Source organism: Cydia splendana, chromosome Z (genome assembly GCF_910591565.1).
Source record: "Cydia splendana chromosome Z, ilCydSple1.2, whole genome shotgun sequence".
Classification (NCBI taxonomy): Eukaryota; Metazoa; Arthropoda; class Insecta; order Lepidoptera; family Tortricidae; genus Cydia; species Cydia splendana.
In genome coordinates, this window is record NC_085987.1 from 946,881 (window position 1) to 971,155 (window position 24,275).

At 38.3% G+C, this 24,275-nt stretch overlaps 4 protein-coding genes across 16 annotated transcripts in view; 2 read left to right on the forward strand and 2 right to left on the reverse strand.

The window, feature by feature from the left end:
- Window positions 1-9,195, forward strand: part of LOC134804360 (innexin shaking-B-like) — a 75,233-nt gene extending 66,038 nt beyond the window's left edge. For all 13 annotated transcript variants that reach the window (XM_063777388.1, XM_063777389.1, XM_063777387.1 and 10 more), the window contains 3 exons: window positions 4,632-4,851; window positions 6,815-6,938; window positions 7,526-9,195. In XM_063777388.1, coding sequence (XP_063633458.1) covers window positions 4,635-4,851; window positions 6,815-6,938; window positions 7,526-7,931 — 747 coding nt within the window. In that variant the 5' untranslated portion in view covers window positions 4,632-4,634 and the 3' untranslated portion in view covers window positions 7,932-9,195. The remainder of the gene's footprint in view (window positions 1-4,631; window positions 4,852-6,814; window positions 6,939-7,525) is intronic.
- A 2,810-nt stretch (window positions 9,196-12,005) lies between these two features.
- Window positions 12,006-16,681, reverse strand: LOC134804997 (cap-specific mRNA (nucleoside-2'-O-)-methyltransferase 2). Its single transcript, XM_063778285.1, has 5 exons — window positions 16,266-16,681; window positions 15,055-15,244; window positions 14,260-14,445; window positions 13,773-13,893; window positions 12,006-13,313 (listed from the first exon to the last, which is right to left on the reverse strand). Exons 1-5 carry the CDS (start codon window positions 16,571-16,573, stop codon window positions 12,019-12,021), a joined length of 2,100 nt encoding a protein of 699 aa, XP_063634355.1. The 5' UTR covers window positions 16,574-16,681; the 3' UTR covers window positions 12,006-12,018.
- Window positions 16,682-17,094: 413 nt separating this feature from the next.
- Window positions 17,095-19,309, forward strand: LOC134804253 (U3 small nucleolar ribonucleoprotein protein IMP3). The gene is made up of 4 exons (XM_063777224.1): window positions 17,095-17,298; window positions 17,378-17,589; window positions 18,238-18,413; window positions 18,762-19,309. The coding sequence occupies exons 1-4, from the start codon at window positions 17,162-17,164 to the stop codon at window positions 18,783-18,785; spliced, it is 549 nt and encodes a 182-aa protein (XP_063633294.1). The 5' UTR covers window positions 17,095-17,161; the 3' UTR covers window positions 18,786-19,309.
- A 795-nt stretch (window positions 19,310-20,104) lies between these two features.
- On the reverse strand, window positions 20,105-24,210 carry LOC134804251 (uncharacterized). The gene is made up of 7 exons (XM_063777223.1): window positions 24,083-24,210; window positions 23,117-23,318; window positions 22,678-22,869; window positions 21,912-22,050; window positions 21,708-21,779; window positions 21,212-21,336; window positions 20,105-20,807 (listed from the first exon to the last, which is right to left on the reverse strand). Exons 2-7 carry the CDS (start codon window positions 23,315-23,317, stop codon window positions 20,685-20,687), a joined length of 852 nt encoding a protein of 283 aa, XP_063633293.1. The 5' UTR covers window position 23,318; window positions 24,083-24,210; the 3' UTR covers window positions 20,105-20,684.
- Window positions 24,211-24,275: the final 65 nt, after the last annotated feature.

A 24,275-nucleotide genomic window follows, 5' to 3' on the forward strand; every position in this document is an offset into this window, starting at 1 on the left:
GTAAAGCACCATACCCAAAGGTATCATACTACATTCATAAAAGGCTGGCTATAATTAGTTTTTCAATAAAAACTTTTACAAAAAAAAAGAAAACCGACTTCAAAAAGGATAAAATAAAATATTATCCGTTTTTAAGCATATGCGTTACCAACTGATATGTTTAAAGTCGGTGCCAAGACAAATAGTAACAATACCGGTCAAAAATAATCAGCTTTATGTCTATAAATCACATTACAACTGTACTAATATTATAATTTCCTTATGAATTCCGTCATCAGATTAGAACCAACAATATTATGCATTGGGAACACCTTGGCGGTAACTTCGTTCAAACAAAACAAGAATTACTCAAATCGGACCACGGATTCCGGAGTAATCTACATTTATAAAATCATCATCATTATCATCAACAATCATTATTATCAGCTCCACTCCATCAAATTAGTGGTTTTCAAGAGGAAATGCTTGATTTGCTTAAGACAAAACCCAAATCACCATACATGTGCCCTTAAACATTGACGAGTTCCCTCAATCCCATCATCACAACAGCACCAGACTAATGTGGGACGCCCTTGAAGGCAGTTCCCTTCAAACAAAAAAAGAATTGCTCAAATCGGACCACGGGTCTCGGAGTAATCGCTGAACGTCCTAAGAAATCGTCATGATTATCATCAAAACAATCATCATCATCAGGTCCACTTTATCAAATTGGTGGTGTTCGAGAGAAAATGCTCGAGTTGCTTAAGAAAACACCCAAATCACCATACATGTGCATTTAAAAATTGAGGAGTTCCCTCAATTCCTCGTGGATTCCATCATCAGAACAGCACCAGATTAATGTGGGACCACCTTGGAAGTACCTTCATTCGAACAAAAAAATAATTACTCAAATCGGCCCACGGGTCTCGGCGTAATCGGTGAACATACATAAAATAAAATAAAAAAAAACATAGCCACAACCGAATTTACCGAATACAGAACCTCCTCCTTCTATGAAATTGAAGTCAGTTAAAAAACACAATTTGACCGAATCATTTATTATTCGGCGGATTCGGCCTGACGTTTCGAACGTCCGTGGTCACAGGCAGACTAATAAGTTAAGTCCCGATTCAGTTTTAAACATTATGAGTATCGTGAGTGAATATTGTAAATCAACATCAGAATGTAATTTCAGTTTTTAAATTCGCCGCTTCTCTCTGCATTCGGAAATGGCTTGACAGACTATATAAATCTGTTTTAGCCTACGGGGATTTCACCTGAACCTGTTTTGTTTTCCATTTGGTTAAAATGCCATAATTGCAAAGTAGTGGTCATATTTCTTCGGTTGCCTTGAATATAATAATATATTAACTATATAATATAACTGCGCCACTTATTAGTAACTGCACCCATTTAGTTTTGCGATCCATGCCAAAGCATGCCCGACAAATAAATCTTCAAGTTATTCGTCATTCGATGCAAATTTAACACTAGAATCATGTAAGCTCCTAGCTCCCTATATTCAATACTACTATAGCTTCCGCCTACGACATTCCGCGCAACTTTCGTCCGCATAGAATTACTATTTTCATATCCCACTTAATTCCACCCCTAGCAATGTGCAAGTTGTAGAGAACATTCTCGTAATTTCCGAATACTTCTGAAAACTTTCATTAAAAAATTCTCATACAAGTTTCCACTTCGAAATTTCCTGTTCAGCTAGGGATTGTTACTCAACATGAAACATTTACTTTCGTCACTCATTAGCGTCTGTTCCTAAATTATGGATGTTTTCTATGTTCTGTATGTATGTGTTATGTGTCGGAACTTACCTATGTATGAAATATCATTTGATATTTTCGAGTTGCTTTTCGGTGAAGGAAAACATCGTGAGGAAACCGAACTAATCCAAATAAGGCCTAGTTTCCCCTCTGGGTTGGTAGGTCAGATGGCAGTCGCTTTCGTAAAAACTAGTGCCTACGTCAAATCATGGGATTAGTTGTCAAGCGGACCCTAGGGTCCCATGAGCCGAGGCACAATACCGGGATAACGCGAGGAAGAATAACATTGTCGCCTAGTACTCACAATTAACACAAGCCTTATTAAGCTTACTGCAGGACTATTTAGATAGATTTGTGTAAGATTATTCCAAAAAAAGCTGTTAGTGTAACAGGCCCTTAGTGTCTTAGTTCGTTAAGGTACTTGTTATCTTTCTCGCGTTATTTGTGTGCCGTGACGAAGTTCGCAGCACGTTAACCTGGATGTAAATGCAAATGCAGCGTTACAGATATCGATGACGGGGAACTACTGCATTCGGCTTAGATCCGCCGCAAACTAAGCTGATAATGTGTTGATTTTAAACAAAAAGTATTTTTTTAAGTTGTCATTTATTAAGGCGTCATTGGACAAGGATTGGGCAAGGAGTACCTTGGGATCCATAATGTTTGTGCTTTTCGTGTTTATCGACAGGCAATGACGTTATTTTGCACATTTTATGAGCGGTTCGCCCCTACACAAAACTCGTTTTAACAAAAAAATATTTTGAATTATTAATGAAAACTATTATTCACCTTTGAGAAAACTAGTTTTGTCTGAAAAATCCCAGTTAAAACTATGTTTCACCGAGGCCTGACGGAAAACTAGTTTTTACTAGTGATAGGTTCACTAGTGATAGGTAGTTTTCACTGAGGCGATAAAACTAAACTAACTAGGGAAAGAAGTTTAAATAATCTATTATAACTTATAACTTAATTCCAGTCTTTTAAGTTAGAACTCCAACTCTAGTAGTCAGATACCTACATATTTAACTTTTAGGGCTTACTCTATAGGTACCTACTATTATATAAACGCAATTACATTTCAATGTAAAGTCGAAAAAATCTACAATACACAAATCGAACAAGATATCTTAAGACCAGTTCAAGACGATTGAACTTGCCAATCATTGGACGGGTGCCAAAAACTACTGGTTATCCCAAATTAAACCACTAATGGTATTAGGGCCGCTTTTTTAATGGTTGTAGAAATTTTTTTTATAAGATTTTGATGAACATTGGTGGATAGATAGAATTCCCTATTAGGTACATAATAAGCGCAATTTCACTGTGTACCCTAAAAAATCTTCCACTAAGTTATAATTTCCTAACTCAGCAGAAAATTACGTATCTATACGTTTTTGTCCAAATTGTAATTAGGTAAGTACATATTTATTACACCCAGAATGAGAGCCAGCCAAGTGTTATCCATATCTAACGAAAATAAAAACAAAAACACAATAAAAATAAGCCCATTAAACAGAAAATAAATATAAAAATTATACAATTGAAAATAAATTATATTTATCATCATCTTCTCGTGATTTTATTCCACGAACTAACTTTAACCTAGGTTTTGGTTATTAAGATTCTGCCTTTGCTGAATCTAGTTTCCGTGTGAATTTTTACATGGCATTTGCCTTTGTAAAAACGTATAAATTAGTTAATACAATTTTGCGTTAGCCCCCTCTTAACTGACCATCTTTAGTTCTTGTGCCTTTATAATATACAAATAATCAGTTAACATGGTACATGGTACTAGGTGGCCTCTGGCCTCGTATTAATAATAATGAATGTAATCAATCGTAAAACCCGTACGAAAGTTGGATATTTAGTGTGGAATTTTCGTGTAGAACGGGGTCAGGAGCGCAGTTTGTTTATAAACGCGGGTCAAGTTAACGTGTTATGAAAGCTTGTGGCAACAGAGGTACCTACTAACTGGGAAATCCAATACTATACTATACTACACTATCATCTAGAGTTTTTAAGAACTCGAATGTTAAAAATGAGTCTTTGAAGAACTTGACTCCGTTTAACGAGACTGCGCTTGAAAGTCGTGTGTTTCTGTTATGAGTGAATTGGAGTGTGATTCAAAAGACGATTTTATGAAGGTTATATGTCACTAAGAATAATGCAAACTGTGACTATTGAAATATTTTTTTTATCTAAGCTATAAATTGCATGAAAGTGTGCTTCGGAACTTATACGAGATTGATCTAGTAACCGTCGTAACCAATGTACGCCGATAAATGTAATTGTGTGTTTCATCGCGGCTCTTCATACTGCGATATCGGGAATTTATTTATATTTTATTTACTGCTAGAATATGTCTGCAATATGCAGTTTTATGACATAGGATGTAGCCAAAAATAGCGATGAGGGTTGTCCCCAAATATTTATTTATGTATATTATTATTTATTGTATCCACAAGAATGGCAAATTTATTTGATGCAATTTTTGAATTGTTTCCTCATGTTGGCTCATGGAATTTACTTTTAAGTGATGATTTTGAATAATAAATATTAAAATATAATATCGTTCATTTGGGTTTGATTTTTTATGTTTTTCAGTTAGTATTTTCCTCGCGATGGTGTCGTGAAAAATTTTGTCTCTCACTCGGTACCTCGTAGCAAAGTTTGTTTAACTCTCGTGCCTTAACCTTTGCAATGCCTAAGAGACCACTTTTCAACCCACTCGCTACGATCGTGGTTAAAATTTAGAAAAACAATTATTACACCATGTGTATATAATATAGTGGGCTCAATATATGATTCAAAGCTTTTAGAAGGATTTCGGCTTTATTGATTTATGTATTTTTACAAATTTGTTGCCCCCAGGCCATGCTGTTCTACGCCCCCCGCTGGCTGTGGAAGTCCTGGGAGGGCGGCAAGATCCGCGCCCTCATGATGGACCTGGACGTGGGCGTGTGCACCGAGATCGAGAAGAAGACCAAGAAGAAGCTCATCCTGGACTACCTGTGGGAGAACCTGCGGTACCACAACTGGTGGGCCTACCGGTACTACCTGTGCGAGGGGCTCGCTCTTGTCAATGTTATAGGTAGGTACTTTTAGACTCCCTGTGGGACCTGCGGTACCACAACTCGTGGGCCTACCGGTAATATCTTTAATCCCACCGACTTGATAATGGTCAGAAAAGAGCATCAGAAAATACTAAATTTAAATTTCAAGGTCTCTTCTTGGCTGGCAACTATCGACCTCTAGGAGTGATATAGGTATAGTAACGTATATTTTGGACTGAGGTATTGAGCTGAACGGTATATGCAACTTCCAAATCAGTCAGAAAATCAAACCTAATTTTGCGAGTTTTTTCGATCGAAGCAAATTAATTAAAGCGTGTATTGAGTCCCAAAATAGCAAGTATCTTCAAGCGACACCGCAAAAAGATTTAATCTTATTTTTTGTCATTTTCGTGAAATCAAGGAGATTCTGAGACCCATTTTATTTTTTTGCGAGACACCTTTGAGCTTATATCGGCTTATTTAAGTCTTATTTTACTAACCAACTTAGTTAAATATTCTTTTTCTTTTTCCGTTTTTGCAATAACCAATCTAAAAAAACAGGTTGAATATTTGCCACATCAGCAACTCGCGGCAGGTCACTTCCTTGTCGTTATAGTTTTAATTCAATACGTTTGATTTACAATCCGGGCTGGTTCGCGTGCGGCCCGCGACATCTGGCAGGGGCTCCCAACGCGAGGCCAGTAAACTTCGTGAACAAAATGTTTTTGTGGATTCTCTAGATTTAATATGAATCTAAGTATACCTAAGCGTGAAGAGAGAACTGAGTCAGATTTCGAAAAAAATTAGTGTTGAGTTTTTTATTCTGAGTCAGATTTCGATAAAATTTTCGTGTTGAGTTCTTTATTCCGTACAAAATAAGTGCAATTTCATTGCAAGTCCTAACAAATCTTCCTCTGAGTAAAATTACAATACTTTTTTTAGTCCCACATTGAGATGTTGTGTTTATTCCGCCCATTTTTATCATAATATTGTATGTATAACTAATGAATTACGGAAAAAATCGTCAAGGAAGTAAAAATTAGCCCATACCAGTTTCGTTACATTGCGGATTGCGGTATTTGATCGATCGATTGATTGTACCGTGGTTGTACAACTCACCTGCAATAATATCTTGCACAGCGAGAAGCGCAAAAATACCTGACAGGCTGTTGCTAAAAAACTTAAAGTAACAAATCATAAATACATTTTAGAACGATTACTGGTTTTTACGATAGATAATTAGCTTAAAACCTGCTGAGCACTACTTTTATAAATATTAGCAGCTTCCGTAAAGTGATAAAACTATGCATCCAGATTTTGAAGAAAACTTTAACACACACACTTAGCCTAGATCGAAAGAACAAGAAAACTCCATAAAATAAGTTCTTATATAAAAAGTTGTTATAATATTAAATCCGCTCGTTCCGTGGCCCACCGCAGCACCTCCTCAGCGTATCCGTTGTGTTGTTATTGGAAACAGGAGCCGACACGAATACCAATCAGCGTCCGCGTTAGTGTCAGCACTGCTCTATTGACAAATCGAATGCGGGCTTTTAGCCGAGGTACGGGTTTTGGAAAATGCAGGAGCTTGATGCACTTTCTAGCGCACCCGAAAGTTGTTTGTTATTAATATTATATGTTTTTACATACGCTGGCTGGTCAATTAATCAAAGTCAATGAAAACCTTTATGGAACACACCTGGAATACACCATTAGAGGATGACTCACGCTAGCGAGCCGGAGCCGGGCCGGAGCTTCCGGCGCTTCGTTTTCCATGGAAAGCACCACGTGATCACCGATCAGCCGTCATAGAAAATGACATGTCGGACACCTCGTCCCGGACCCGGCCCGGTCTAGCGTGAGTCATCCTTAAGTAAGCAGCAATAACTTTTTAATTATATTTTTTTGACATGGACATTAGACCTGCTTTTTCGATGCGATTACTTAGGTTACTTATGATATTATGATGATAATGTTTAACCGTCGTGCATCTTGTTCCAGGGCAAATGTTCCTGATGAACCGCTTCTTCGATGGCGAGTTCATGGCGTTCGGCCTCAACGTCATCGAGTACATGGAGTCCGACCAGGAGGACCGCGTGGACCCCATGATCTATGTGTTCCCGAGGTAAGGTCAACTTTATGGAGTACTAGCGACCCGGCCCGACTTCGCACGGGTTACACCTAAACTTTCCTCAGGAAACATTCTATTGATAACCATTAACCCGTGAAACCCGCATGAAAATCAGTTGAGTAGTTTTTGAGTTTATCGCGAACATACATAGGTACATACAGACAGAATCGTCGGGGGAGTTTGTTTTATAAGGTGTAGTGATATATTCCATACGGAGTCCGACAAGAACCATGTGTGCCCTTGTGAATGTGTGTGTGATCTATGTCTATGTGCCCCAGGGTAACTAAGTATAATTGCAATTAGGTTCCCAGCACAATTCCTATCATCAAATCAAAATTATTCACCGAACATTCTTATCGTGCGTAGTACGTCTTAAAACGTCGTCATTGGCAAAATCCCTCCTGCCAATACAAACAAGAGGGGAAAGCCATTAAAAAAAAATAAAAAAAATTAGCTTTCACTGGTCTTCTCCATTATCAAGTTCTAAAGATCAGGACTGCAAAGTCTCGACTCTTCACTAACAACTGTTGTGAGTCGTAGCTAAACTAGAGCCAACATTCAAAATCGACCTTTATTTCCAGGATGGTAAAGTGCACGCTGTTCAACAAGTTCGGCTCCTCGGGCGAGGTGGAGAGGCACGACGCCCTCTGCATCCTGCCCCTCAATGTCGTCAACGAGAAGATCTACGTGTTCCTCTGGTTCTGGTTCGTGATCCTCGGCACCCTCACCTTCATCACACTCCTCTACCGCCTCGTCATCATCTTCTCCCCGCGCATGAGGGTCTACATGATGCGGATGCGCTTCAGACTCGTCCGGCGGGACAACGTCGACACCATCGTCCGCAGATCCAAGATGGGAGACTGGTATCTACTGTACATCCTTGGAGAGAACCTGGACTCTGTGATCTTCAGGGATATCATGCACGAGTTTGCTAACAAGCTTAACCACAACTATCAGCATCATATCCACGGGGTTCCTGACGCGTGACCGCCGATACCAGGGTGGGTTTTCCACACCTGACTAACGTCGCTACAGAGGGACATGGAGCCCCCTGTATAAACTGACTTTGAAGTGCAAAGTGAAAGTGATCTCACGGTACTGGCCTAATAGTGTAGTGACTAGGACCCTATAGCTTACCGTCTTCGGATCATTCGCTGTCGTACTTAGTAGTGAACCGACAATATGATTTAATCGTAGTCGGATCCCCCTAGTGGATCCTCAATGTTGCCGACTCAAGATTCTACCACGAGCGTGCCGTAGGAGTGACAAGGACAGTTGTATACGTGTGTGAGAGACGCGGGAAGTGTCAGTTCGTGTTGGCAGCTCGATTAATTACTCGATTGGTGTAGTATTTTTGAGTCCGAATGAAAATGTTGAACGCTTTAGTCCTATCATGATAAACTTCCTTTCTCAGAATATGATCAGGTTCTAAATCAACTTTTTCAGGAGTACCTAGACCTCGCGGAGCCCTTTCCGCACGGACCACGGCACTGTCATCATTTGTTACTAAAAGGCAGCTACTTCATTTTAAAATATGGCCAAAGCCATTCCTCTAACTACGAGTATGGAAGTCTTGTACATAAATATAGCTGTGTTTTAGTAAAGGGACCTTTAACTAAGCTCTTTTGTATTGTAGCTACTCTTAAGCACTTTTCAAGCTTCTTTACAGACCAATGGAAAGCCATAATTAAAGGATCCAATATGTAGTTATAGTTCGGATTATTAAAGTGAATTATTTTACAACGAGGCAAAGTCCAGTGTATAGTGTACTATATATGTCGCGATTTCCTCTTTTGTGCGGCAAAGCCGAAGGTTTCTATCGATTCTAAATTAGAGTAAATTTGTTATTGGTTATTTGGTGTGGCTTGAAAGACTTTAGGAGCAACTGAACTGAATCATTTAGAGAAATTAATTGTAAAAATTCCAGTGCGCTCAAGCGACTCAAGCTGACCACTAAATGCATGCTTTAAAAGCCGGTCTATTTATAAAATCAAGCCGGCATGTATGTATAAAGTTTCCGCATATAATCTAACAGGACGGCATGAAAAGCAATGAATCCTCAAACATGGGAAATGACTAGTAAGAGAGCTTTGAAGTTGACCCCAAAGTCTTCAATGCATTGATTGACCGGATTTTGTCTCGCTGTAAAAAAACATTAGATTTGACGTCCTGGACGAAAATGGAGCAAAAGACAAAAAAAAATACAGTTTATGGTGCTGCTTTGGACTTTTTGAAATATTAGGGATTAGACTACTTATAAAAAAGAATCCATTTAAGGAGCAGTCCACCCCAGTGTCGCTTACGAACGGAACTCAAATATTTAGGTACTACAAACAATGTTTGGCTCATATAAATAAAAATGGAAAACCAAATCTCTGCTTCCTAACATTTTAAATAAAATTAAAAACGAAGCGTAAACGAGACTGGCGGAACTCCTTTTAGACCATAGTTAGGTAATTATGTAGTTGGGTTTAGGTATAACATAGGGTTTACCGAGTATCTGTTCATTAGTACTTAATTATTCAAATATATTAACTTAGTATAGTAATTCAATCAATTATATAAACAAACCTTAATCCAAGCGTTTACGCTTGATAACAATCCAAACCAAAGAATATAGAATGTGCCAAAAAGTCCAAATAACATCAATATAGAAACTACACTTGAAATCAATAAAAACAGGCTTATTCTTGTCTAGAGTTAGACCAACATACGACTGCAATGATTTTGATAGCACACGCAGTGCAAGTGTTATTTATATCATACGTCATAATTTCATAGAAATTTGACGTTTTCAAATAACACTTGGTCTTCGTGTGCTATCAAAATCGTTGCAGACTTGTCTTGGTCTGACTCTAGAACACCTGTATTTATTGCGTTTGACTTTATTAGATTAAAAGGTAATAAGTATAAAAGCTTGTAAACATGAATAGCCATAGATTAGACTTGAATCGAAGCTTTGCCAGCTCTTGTGGTTACAAAAATCTTGAAATGAATGGCGCTTTATATTAGCAAAACGTGACGGATACCTACCTATCTTTTTTTATTAAGTACGTTAAAAACGTCAGGAAAAATAAATAAATGCAATGTAAGCGAAAAAGTCCCATTTTGTTAAAAATAATGCCCAAATCGTACTTAACTTCTACATAAAAAATTGTACCTTTTTAGTTTGGGAGTTAAGCCAAATGCAGTTGGGGTTGCTGTGTGTAAAGCATCTCTCCAGCAACCCCTAACAAATTCCGAGAGAAAACCAAGCTGGAAGCACTCAAAATTCTCAAATACGTAAATATAGTCTAGTTAAAGTAATACTTTACTTATATTACTCCCAAACTAAAAGAGCTATAGTTTTTTTTTTTTCAAGTAAGGAAGTAGAAATTAAGTAGAGTCTGTTCGGAAAGAGAAGAGTGTATGGCGCCCAAAACATTCCACGACTCTCTTCTCTTTCCGAACAGACTCTAGATAGGTACCAATTGTGTATTAAATCCGTATATAATCAAAAATGCCAATGTGGGATGGCCAGAAAGCATGAAGCTGTTTTCAAGCACCTCGCATGGCCGCACCCATAGGTAACTATCTATGTTTGATTGCGACTGTACATGATCTTAGCTATGTGTGTTGCCATTGTTGAAGCTGACTGTACATTCGCCACCAAATTTCGGAGCGGCCGAGGTGCTCAACTCAACAGCATCTGAACAGGCACTCTAACGCCTTGACAATAAAGGCGCGTTGAGATATTTGTGAGCACCTTGTCCGCTCCGATATATCTGTTGGTGACTGTACCACAAGAGCACGGAGAATCGTCAACCCTAGATCGCTTCGGGAGATGTTCTTAGCACTGCCAGTTTAAAATAAGTAATTATAATAACAGGATAATAATTATACTTTTTTATTTATTTTTCTCCTGCACTTACTTACGTTTAGTTCGGAAGGAGTCTTTTCAGGTGTCGCATACTTAAATACAGATAAAATATATATTAAACAGATTTAAATCAAATGGTATTATATTTTGTTTTTCTTTTTTGCCTTCAAAAATCTTTTTTCCCTTTCCTTCAAAGATTAACCTCCAAAGTTGAATGTTGGGCTCATACGATGATGATGATGATGATGATGAGTCGACATAGGTAAGTTTATTCTTTTTAAGTGCCCCTGGCTTAATTTTTTAAGTACCTACCTACAGTCAATGTTCATGACAAGTGTGAAAGTACGTAACCTATGAAAAAGTAAAGGGGGAGGGGGGTCTAAAAAATCGAAATTTTGTGTTCTGGAATTAATGGCTGACCCCAAACTGAAACGGAGACATTCACTTTCGCTCGGTCAGTAAAGGTTTTGGAACGACATTAACAGGTATTTTCAATACCGGGTCCAAGCCCAGTTTTAGAATGCCATTTATTTTACAGCCACAAGCTTAGAGGATATAACCAACGGAGACGCCATGTCTAAAATTTTCGGTACAAAATAGTCTGCCGTTTTTTGCGGGGGAGGGGCACATCAAATGTATAGGTACGTCATGTCAGATAACCGTCAGTCCATACATATGGTTGACAAGTTGTTGACCATTGGCCGCCTATTTTCGACAGAGGGGAACGCCTGTTAATGGCGGCTCCATTGTTAATTACTCCGAGGCCACAAGCCACCAAGAGCAATAAGCACGTACCGTAAGGCGTAAGCCTAGGTCTGCATATTTAACGACCTAGGCTCCGCCAAAGCCAGCGCGAGCCTACAACAAAATGGTCACTTAACTACCGGTATGTGACAACGGTGGAATTTTATATCGCGCAGACACTGCAGCAGTGTTTGCGGGAGTGCAGTTAATTATACGTCTCGCGTCGAATTATGCTCCTGATGATTGAAAGTTCATTTTTATATGGAGCGGCCGTCACGTAAATAGTTTGTAGACATTTTTTGAAGTTTAGCTCGTGGTTGCCTCCGCCCCACGTGACCGCTGCCATGCGTGAGGCAGGGACAGATGGAAATGATTCATATGACCTATTCCCTTTTGTGCCCGGCGGGGACAAATGGGAATATACCAGAATTTCACGTAAATAAAACATACGAATGTTCAAAACCGTTATATTTACAATTGTTCATTATTGTATAGCGTTTGTTCTAACAAGTCCAGATACTCCACACACCGGTTTCTATAAAACGTATTGTTATATAACACAATGCTACCAAAGAACTCGCCCACATTGGTCAGTTGCACCGGCAAAAAGTTCCATACGTCTTGCGTCCCTGTCCCACACTCCCTCCCATTCACACACTCGTTTTCGACATTTTTTAAAATCTGCAGCCCTTCCTTATTTAACATGTTGCTTAGTATAATAGCATCTGATGAAAATCCGGTCTTTTCGAAGCATTTCTTGGTTAGAACGTATAACACGCTTATGTTGAAGTGAGTTAGCGTAGCAAAGTTTGTTAATATCAAAGACTCTCCGAGAGACAGGTTTCTTACAGCGACTAGTAATATTAAGAAACAGCGTTTCTCATACTCATTATAGCTCTCTCCGTTCTCTAAATCTGGCAGCAACAACTTTTCACCCATCACATCTAACTCTTTAGTTTCATTTGATTTGCTCTGGATGGTACTCACAAATTCTTCTTCAGCTAATATCTGCTGATACAACTTGAATATTGGAACAAATATGAATTTGGAACTGTTGACTTTCTTCAATGGCAACCCGTATGTGAACACCGTATCTATTTCCACATCTTTATCGTAAAAGCTCTTCCATCTTATAGTTTCTTTAATAAATATAAGTAAATTTAAAATATCCGTTTGAAGGAAGCCGCTTAAACTTTTACATTTTTCCTTTAAAGTCATTTTTGCGTACAACTGTCTTTCCGTATATGATCCTCTGTGGTATCTAGGGTTAGTATTGACTTTATTTTCTTCATGTAGCACTCCTTTGAGAACCTCTTGCTCATAATCAAGCGGTCTCAAATCATATTGTCTTATAAACTCAGCCGCTACAACTGATCTTAATTTCTTCACATCTATAGCAAACGGAATGCTGTTTTGCATCAAATAAGCCTGTAAATTGTTATTGATGACTTGACACTGGAGACTGCTGAAGTAATAGGCGCACTCCTCCACTTGTTTTATGAAAGTCTCCGGTATATTTTCAAGACTGAAAAGCGACTTGTCGCTGTACAAATTTGTTCCATAGGCGGACTTAAGTTTCGGTAAGTATTCCTCGAGCTGATCGCTTCCCTTGTACTGGAGGCAGATGGCGTAGACCTCGGAGTTACCCTGGCGGGAGGTGACGGGTTTGTAGATGTTGACTTCTCCGAAGAGGTGGTTGAGGAGGTAGAGCAGCCCTACGGTGGAGTGCTCGAATGTGGTGAACAGTTTGAATACGAATGTGCCTCCTGTGAAAAGATATTTTAAGATAAATAGAGTCAGACCAGTCTGAACTCTGCATGGCATTTGCAATGACAAAGTGTGGTAATGTCAAAAATAATGTCAAATTCCTATGAAAATATGACGTCTATAATAACACTCCCCCACTATATTTCTCTTCATCTTTTTGTAAGTTCCTGTCAGAATATCAGCGACGTGGCATGCCGCATCAACATGCTGAGCCACTGCCTATTCTCTGCCACTAAACATTGTTCTGTATTTTTAATTTTAATACTTTATTTTTCTCCAAGTATTACAATTAGTTTTTAATTTTATTTCTAAGCTGCATGCCTTCTTTGTTACGAGTATCTACGCCTATCTCTAAAATGGAAATGAATAAAGTTTTTATCTAATCTTGTTCTATTCAAATTGGTGCAAAGTTAACTTAGACGCGCTCTAGAAGTGTCAGAACAGAACCAAGTCCATACCCGGACTGAGCGCCTGCAGGGCGGTGACGGTCTCGCAGTAGTGCAGCGGCGACGTGGCCTCCTCCTGCGCGTCGGGCTTCTGCACGCAATCGATGGAGCCGTCAGCCGTCGCCAGCAGAACCTACAGACAAACCGTCTGCTAAGCTGCTGAATTGCAATATATTATCCAAAGTAAAGTTTAACCCTTCGAACGCCATGTCTATCTTGCGCGGCGCGTCATCGTCATCTTTTTTTTTTACCTATTGTTGGTTGTCAATAAGGCGCTATTTCCATATAGCTTCAATTTGAAATCAACCTTAATTCTTAGAATATTGTCTAAACTAGAGCATTATACAAATTAATGATAAAAAGTAAATATGAAATGAAATGCTTGACGAACAATTTCAAGTGACATCCAAATCTCACAGTACGCCCGACATATACATCATATACATCGCCCAGTGAGATGCAAACACATCAACACGGAACAGACAGAGAGAAGACATACCTTGCCCAGCTTATTGGCGTCCTTGACTATAGCCCGGCTGTTGGTCCAATCCATCAGGTTGCCGGTGTTGTCGGTGCCAAAATGCCAGTGCTGCAGAGTGTGCAGCATGAACCGGTCGTCGCTGATCATGTTGCCGGGCGAGTTGCCCTCGTAGTACGGGTTCAGAGTGTTAGCCAGCCATTTCCACTGCAAAACGTTCAAAGGAATACCTGTTAATGTCGACCTGTAACGTAACCTATATCTTATGTATTTTAAACAAATAAGGAATCCTTAACTGTGGTTCTGAAAATTATTTGTACAAACAAGCATATTTTGGTGATTAAAATGTGGCTACTTATAGTTTGTTGTTTTAGAATTTGAAAAAAGGTAAACAATCTTGACATGTCTTTTTATTGAAAAACACTTTTGAGAAATAAGTCATGGCAAATATGTAACAATTATGAATCAAATATGATTATTTACATTCTTTTGCTTTCATAAGTAATAGTTACTGATTTTTAAAAAGCGTTTTTCAATTAAAAGACACGTCAAGATCGCGCAGTCTTTTTTTAACACTAAAAAAAACGATCTATAGCTCCCCACTGGGTATAGAATTTTTCAAACTCGATGGGTGACAGGTATCATCTCCATATAATTTATAACGCAAAAACGCCAAATCTCGCAAAATTGTATTGAGATGACATCTGTCAGCATACCCGAGTTTGAAAATTGCTATGATTGTACATAAAAAACTATATCACAACCTCATTTAAGTATTACAACATGATAGTATTGATGGTTGGTTACAATGTTCACCTCAATTTCTTCATAGTTCTGCTTCAAATAATGATTAAGTGAAGTTATGAAGGCCCCTGGAGCCTCGCAGAGATGCAGGGACACCATCTTGCGGGATATCACAGCCTCAGATGGAATGATCCGGTAGGAGCATGCACACTCATAGAACTTAGTCCATGCTTGTGTCAGGAATTCTGGGTTCACCAGGCACCTGATAACAAATAAATATTAAAGGACACTTCTAATTCACTTAGCCACACATCTCTAAAAGGCTTGTCTTGGGTGCTAGACAGTATTATATTCAATTTAAATACTCACTTAATAATATACAAAACTCAGGAACATAATCAAACATAGTTCATTTTAGGACCACCAGCTTCAAGTACTAGTTTCAAAATTGCATATATCTGTATCTGAAGTATGTTTCTGCCAAGTTTCATGAAAATTTGGTGCACAATTCTTAGAATAATGTCTAACAAACCTTTGGAACAAGCAAACATGGAAGTGCACACATAGTTGAACCTAAGGCCGCGGACTGGCGGTGCACCCAGCGGGGCGGCGGCGGCTAGCGCCGGTCACCTACATCCAGTCTGCGGCCTTAGAGCTCACGCCACATTATTGATAGGCTTGTGTCGGTCATGAACTAAGAACTGTTAAGAATGAAATCCCATTGAGGACCGAAAGGAACTAAATCTTTTTGCACGCTCTTAATCGGTCTTTAGGTCCTTTAGTTCAGTGGGATTGAGCGCTTGACATGAGTGAAACAGAAAATAGATTGAACGAAATAGTTCACAATGACGTTGGCATGAGTGCGAATGAGATAAAAGAGTGACAAACAGTCCAAAGCCTGAAAAGTATGAAGAAAAATAAATATTTTTTCCATATATATATATTTCTTTTATTGTGTCTAGCTTTTTGATGTTTAATCGTCATATATATTTCATACAACTTGAATCGTAATTCTGTTGCCAAAGATTTAGAAAAAAACTACTGTAATATCGATTCATACATTCCCAGCTCTCAAAGACCGAACTGAACTAAAGGAACTAAAAGACCGAACTAGTTCTTTTGACCGATTGACCGAGAGCGGAGCGCTCTTTGTAGTGACCGAGCAGGCACAAGCCTAATTATTGAGTCCCAAAATGAAAGGATTTGAGTAATAATAAATAAATGTGTATTATTTGTGAACGCTAATACTGTACTGGACTGTCTTACTGTACGCTTTGAGTTACCTGATCTTCCAACACACCTCACCGGAGGGGTTCCGTCGCCGAGTGTGACTACTCCACTCCTCGATATCGAAGTCGTTCAACTGACTCTTGTGGAAGTTCAGGCGGCTCTTCAGCGTCTCCAGCTCCTTCACCTTCCACGGCGGCGCCGAGAACCAAGCATCAGCTGGCGGTAGCTTCCAATCCGAGTCGAAACGAAAACGAAACTTTTTATTGAACAACGTATTCAGTTCCTCGTCAAATTCTTCGTTTTGATGCCGCTTGTGATGTTTATGACGCGATTGTAAGAAGCCATAGTCGTTCTTATGCATTTTTAGGCATTTGTAGCAGGCATGCTGGTACTATAAAATTATAAAAATATATAAAAGTGATTAGGTCAATACAATACCAATTATTGATATTGACATTTTTACGATAATGTCAAAAGTGTCAAACATGCCGCCATGCTTTTTCGTTTTTCATTGATTTTACAACAACCAACAACGTGATTTCAACTTCCACGTCTAGAAATTCATAAGGGTAACAGAGATAAAAGTTTTTACTTTTTACAAAGTAGCTTTACAGCTGCAACAGACCGACTTACCGATCCGCGTCCTTGGTCCGGTCCGAGGCCGATTCGATCGTCTGTTAGGTAGTACACCCTGTACACCGTACTTCCCTTAAAGACTAGCCGTGTCCTGGGCTATTATGATGACTAAAATTCTTTCATTGAAACACTCCTAAAAGTTGTATTCAATTAACAAAAACAATATTTTTATTGACAATAAAAGTCATATAAAAGTTTAACAGGTATCATTTGTCTCTGGTACTTAAGTACTTTGACATTGACATTTCTCACGCCGTAATTGGACGAAAACGTGCGTTTGTTTTCATGATCTCATCCATATCAAAGCGTTAAAATGGTGCGTAAACTAAAATTTCACGAGCAGAAATTGCTCAAGAAAGTAGATTTTATATCGTGGAAAGTGGATAATAACTTGAACGAGGTGAAAGTGATGAAAAAATACTATGTTCAGAAACGAGAAGATTACACAAAGTAAGTGTGGTTTTCCAACGATTGGATATACTTACTGTATAATATAAAACCACTAACATATTTATCTCTCATCACTCAGGTATAATAAGCTTTCTCGTGAAATCCGTGAGTTAGCGAACAAAATCAAAGACCTGGACGCAACGGCGGAGTTTCGCACGGAGGCGAGCGCGCAGTTACTGGAGAAACTGTACCAGATGGGGCTCATCCCGACACGCTGGGACTTGGCGCTGGCCATCAACGTGTCCGCGAGCTCCTTCTGCCGGCGGCGGCTGCCTGTCGTCATGTGTAGAAGTATGAATCATAGTTGTTCTTTAGAATAAATATACTGCAGACATTTTATGTGATGCAACAACATATACTATGGAGCCTATGTTGCCTTAAATGATTTCAAGCATCTTAGAAAACATGATATGATTCCATGTTTCTAACCTTAATTTTCTTTATCTCCTGCTACTTTGTTTGGAAGAGATGGCTTCTAGCCAACTTCTAGCAATAAGACCGCCTTTTGTACCTTTATTTGCATTACAAATCTGTTTCTAAATTAGTACCTTAAAAATAAACTAAGTGTTTTTATTAGACAATTACATAAAAACAGACTAGATATAAGATTGTATTTAAGTATGTTACCTGTTAACAAATATTCCATCGGCGTCACAGTTCTCTGACCAGTTTTGAACCTTGTTGCAATGAGATAAAGCCTAACGACTGGTCAGGTAAGTGTACTGCCGATAGTACCTACTTATACCTTACACAGTACATTAAGGAAAACTGTTGAGTGCTACCGTTCGCCAACAAACTGTCATGCAGTTTGGCGAAAAAATATGTGTAATGGATTGCTGTGTATTTTTTTATTGAGTAAATAAATAAAAAAAGAAAAGTTTTTCATTTGTAGTGCAATAAAGAATATTTATTTACATTTCTCTTTGTTTTGTTGCCTAGGTAAAATGTCAGAGAACCTGAAAGAGGCCACAAAGCTGATTGAGCAGGGGCATGTGCGTGTAGGCCCTGAGGTGGTGAAGGACCCCGCGTTCCTGGTTAACCGGTCACTGGAGGACTTTGTCACGTGGGTCGACGGCTCCGCTATCAAGCGGCATGTTATGGAGTATAATGAGATGGTGAGTATAGTTTTAATATCGTTTGAGTTTCAATGGAAGAATACATCTGGAAGAAACCTGCATACATCCCGGAGACAGGTAAAACCTATGCTGGAACAATCCATAAAATAGTTGAACTGGCCAACCCCATTGAAAGGTGTGTGTGTCAAAAATTCAAAGAGGTGCGTGGTTAGCTCAGGGACCGCTTATCTTATTAGGCTAGTTTAGATGATGGGCACTGATCACCATCAAACTGTTACTATAAAAATAAACTATTTTAATTGAACTCCACTGTTAAATCTCACTCAAGGTAAATTTTTGCTAGGACTTCTACTAGGGTTTTACTTATTCAATTTTCTTCTGTTACAGCGGGACGACTTTGATCTTCTTTGAGGGTACTACAAGCGAGGACAAGATATACTTAGGCTATAATTAATTATTACCAATTTAGCTTTTAGATACTGTAGGGAACATTATATAGATATGATGATAAGATTTTATGTAATGTGTGAATGTGTGTGAAAAGGTTTAGGTCATATTACCTTCATAGTAAGATCACGAAAAAACTATTTAATAATTCAGTAGAAACTCCTAAATCCATAAAAGTATAACTTTCGGGAAATACTCATTATAGGATAGGTATCCTTCAAAGTTATGATTCAATGTTTTACCTCTAGCCTCCCGCAGTCCTAACACTAGTACAAATACAAATTAACTCCAATTAAATTAGATCATCGTTATTAAATGAACCAGAGTTGTTATTGATTTGCAACTAAACCAAATAATCAATTCTATTTTCTAATACCATTTATTCCAATTTTTCTGGTATGGTGGGCGCTAGAGGCTAAAATAACTCCATACACTAAGAGAATTTTTTTGTTATTAATGACCTATGACCTGAATGAAGAAAGTAAATAAAACATATGTATTTCTAAAAACCTTAGTTTTATTTAACTAAAACTTTAATAACATATTTAGCCCTCAAGCCCTTGCTTGACCCACCACTATATACCTTCGGGTAAAACGGTTATATTTTATAGCTCTACAGTTATATTACAAGGTATCCCTGAATTTATTGTAAGTATAACAGGTACAGTCCCTGACAGGGCAATAAAAATAATATATCTACACTAATTGTCACACCGTTTTACGATTTTGTACAAAAAAAAGATAAAAAAAATACCTCTATACTTTGGGACTACAAGCAACAGGTACCAGCGCCCAAGATAACTACAATTCAAAATCTTTTTATCATAAAAGTGTTTTAGCAAGACATAATAATCTTAGAATGTAATTTATCAAGTGACTAGTTTTTGTAGCACATTTTCAAGAAATTATCATTTTTTCTAGATTATAAAGTAATCATACTATTTAGACACATTTTATCATTAATACAATCAGATCATTTCTCCCGCTTGTCTATATATGTAGAGTGTAGATAACATAATTTTCACGCACTTGTTCGGAAATGTGGCAATAGATGGTCTAAAACCAAGCTGGAAAGTAGGCAATAGCTGTAGCACCTGGACCACCACTACTACAATGTTTCATTGTTATCATCATCTGTCATTGGTGACGGTTCGCTACAGCAATGAGTATCATTCAAAACATAAAAATCAATAAAAGGTCTTTTTTGGCGCAACTTTTTCCTTAAAAAATAAAATAAGGTAATAACCTTATTTTATTTTTTATAGGACCAATTTCTTGTTTGAAAAAAAAAAGAAATGTCAAAACCATTCAGTTCATTTTTTTTTAACAATTATCCATTCAGTTCACGCTTAAGGCGTTTTTTACTTTTGTAGCTGTTTGTGGTTTTTTTAGCAAAAACGCTTCTAAGTTTAGAGTCGGTTTGAAGCAAATAACAGAAAAACGCCTCTTAAAAGTGATAAAAAAAGTAAAAAACGCGGGATTTGAAAATACTTACTGAATTTGATAGTGTAAATTGTGTTTGACTAAAAAATACAAGAAACGCGTATATCTATGCTCGCTATAAAAATGAGTTCTTCTAGTGAAGAAAATGATATTCTTACACTGATGCCTACCGAAATTCAAGAGACAGCACAGGCAGTGGCTAGTAATTTGCTACCTGAGAAATCGCGGGCAAGTACTTATAGTTATGCAAGCGCCCAAATGTTTTCTTATTTCCTCGCAGTAGTCGTGAAAAGCACTATGTAATGCCTCGGCCGGAAACGCTAAAGATGGACTCGTTTTATTTTCCAATTTTTTAGCGGTTTTCCATCCTCTCCTACAATGTACTATTTACCGAATCATAATACGAGTAGTAAAACTAAGTCAGAGCCCCCCTAGTGTGTTGTTGGCCCGCTGTTTGTGGATAGTGTCGAGAGTAGCCGCTATCCTGGCCACGGCGTCCGCCTGCTTTGATGCCGCCTCTGCCAGTGTTCTTAATGCCTCCGCCTGTACAAGGAAGGATATTTGTATTATCTCGCAAAAGAAAAAATAAATAAACTGAAATAGAATGGCATATAGTGGCGTGCTTTGTCGAGACTGCTCGCTCTTTTGTATTCGTAAAGATAAAGTTTTGACTAATCTGCGCAAATGATATTGCGTCAACTATCTATTTATACCATTATCAAAAACATGTTATCTAGCAGGATCAGCAAACTTTTTAAGAGAAGAATTATCCACATAGGAATGTCAAAGAGACCCAATTAAAAGTTGATTTAACTGGTCTAGTTAATTATAAACTGGTCTAGTCTAAGTGTTAATTGTTAGGGTGCCTTGAAGAGCCAATTGCAGGTCCAAAGAGCCACAAGCAGCTCGCGAGCCGCGGTTTCCCGACCCCTGGTCTAGTCTATTACCTGTATGGTGGCCGCTTGCGCTGCGGATGCCGCGACGCGCGCTCGGCTCTCTTCGGCCTTCGCTCGGGAGAGCTCGGCCTCGGCGCGTTTCTGTTCGATCTCGATTAGCCACTTTGGGTACAGTGCTGGAAAGGAAGCACGATTATACATGATATGTCTGATTGCTGATGCTAGATTTTATATTTGTATTTATTAAAAGACATTATTATTATTGAATTTGTTATGGAATTGCTATTGAATTAATTTGGTGTGTTTATAATGTGTATTAAATGTTTTTATTTTTTATGTAAGCAAATTGATGTCACTAGTATGTAAGCGCTTTGGTATGACACTGTAATGCCTCTATGTATGTTTAATGCAAATAAATGATCTTTATCTTATCTTTATCTTATATATTCTGAAATAAATGAAATGAAAAATGAAATGATTTTATCTACACTCAACATTTTTCAAAAAATTTAATTTCGCTAAAACATTGAAAATTAATTGCACTTACAACTCATGAGGGGCTCCCCATTCTGTTCGGAATCGTCGTAGTCAGATGGGCCGTCCTCTTCGCTTTCCCGGTCTGAAAAACAGTAGACCGCGTTAAGCCTGGATCACACCCTATAAGTAGCACTCGCGTCGCGTCGAATGATGGTGCCTATGACAGTCCATTTTTATATGGAGTAGCCATCACGTAAAATATTTGTAGGTGTACCTGGCGAAACGTGTAGCCGTGGCGAAAGGGCTATGTGCGCGTCTAGCGGCGATATCTCGATGCGGCCGCTGCGTCGGTCCGCGGGGTCTTCTATACTCTCGATTTTCACCTCTGCTGTCACCTTGGGTAGCTTTTGTGTCTGTAAATTAAATAGTAAGTGAAATTTAACCCTTTATAGAGTAGGGAATGCAAATCGGTTATTTTCGGTTATTTTTTGTATGGAAATTATCGGTTATTAACCGAAACCGCGGTTACTTCCATACAAAAAATAACCGATTTGCATTCCCTATTATAGAGTACACTTAGATTTTATATGGCAAAAAAGACCAGTACCATCGCCCATACTGTTAACTAACAATGAGTAAACCTTATTACAAAAAGCATAAGGTCCACCGATGGACAGTTAAGAGTGTTGCTGTTTGTACAACATCATTTTTTATTTCTTTCTTAATGAAAAATTTGTATCAAGGCCCTTCTATAAAAAGCAAATTACTTTACTATACCTCTCGCGTCGAATGATGGTGTCTAAGACAGTTCATTAGGATTCCCTATTTTTATATGTATGGAGTAGCTGTCACCTAAAATGTATGTAGACGTTTCTTGGAAGTTTAGCACAATTATTTATTTAAAAAAGTTACTTTTAAGTAATAAAAACACGGCAGAAACATGTTCTTCAACAATTTTTTTTTAAATTAAACCCATCGAAAAGTCACTTGAAGGAACTGCCATAGGGACTAGCATTCGACGCGAGAGATATAGTACTCACTACACTCTCATCCTGATAGTCCTGCTGCGCCAGCCGGGAGACCTTCTTCTCGAAGCAGGGCCCCAGTATCACGACGGCTCTCTTCTCCAGCTTGGTGAGCGGCCGGATACCCTTGTCGGTGGAGCCGAGTCGCTTCCGTTTGTTTATTATACGGAGTTTGTTCTTTAGCTTGTTCTTAAAGTCGCTCCAATACTGGAAGGTAAATTATTTTTCATGATGACAATAAAGACTAGTTAAGATATTTATATTATTTTCAGCACACACAGCACAAGAGCGGAGAAGTAAGCTAATTTTGAGTTGCAAAGTAAGTTAATTTGAGCTTGAAATTCAACAGTATATAATACAGATTTCAGGTCAGCAGGTTATTAAGTCAGGTGCGTCACATCCTCAGCAAAGTAGACCTTTTATCTAATTCTAAACAATAATTATCCTTACACACCCGACTCCACCCATCCATGGTCTTCCTCGTGCCCCGGCAACTATTCAGGGTTTGTGTGAGCTCGCTCCACAGCCTCTTGGAGACGTGGCGGGCCTCCAGCGAACGCAACTGGCCCGTGGCGAAGTCCACATGCTGCCCCATGAAGTCCAGCATCAGCTTCACTTGCTCGTAGGCGACATGCCGGGAGGGGTTGTCTGACATGCTGGAATTATTGATTTTATTACAAACTGTACAGTCCAAATCTTGATCACTGTTCAATTCGTAATATTCTATACTGACTATACTTGATTGCTAAAATAACTTAGTATATGCAAGAAGGCCTCTTGTAAAATACAGTAAATATGGTATTGGGACATTAAAATGTGCCTACTTTGCTCTCCACTGGGTAATTTCCGTACACGGCGGGAAGAAGTTGATAACTCGAGATATTCTACCAAAGAAATTTGAACTTTAAATAAAATTACACAAGGGTCAAATTTCTTCCATTTTTTCCCACCAGATATCAACTTCTTCCCGCCGTGTACGGATTTGTGCTTTAACAGTTTTTTTATAAGTACACCTATATTAAAACAATATCACAACCTCATTCAAATGTCAAAAACGTGATTGTCTACTTTATAGTCTGTTCAGAAAGAGAAGAGTCATGGAATGTGCAGTGCAAGTGCAGTGATAAACACGCATCAGCTTTCAGCTGTTAGTGTATTAAACAATATGTAATATAATAAGTATTGGGCCCATAATAACTCTTCTCTTTCCGCACAGACAGCAGCGAGACGGTAGGGATTTTGTAACGTGTGTAAGTATAGTCAGCAAAAGCTGGCGGTGACTACAACCTGAATTAATATTCAGGACAAAAGATCTAATTAGAAATCGTTCTTAAACATATTTGTTTCATAGGTTAACTACTTACATATACAGGTCTACAACGGCAAGAAATCTAAATATTCTTTGACAGAAAATACTTACATAATATATAGTTTATGTGCCTGTAGAGTATAGTCTAATTAAAATGTAATAACTACTAGGTAGGTACTATAAATAAATATAAATAAACAAAATATTCATCATCTCCATTTTACTGGCATAGTCAAGGTAGAATTTGAATTTGACAGCTAACTCAGCTGCTCTGGATTAAGGCTTGTACAGACGGTGTAACAGA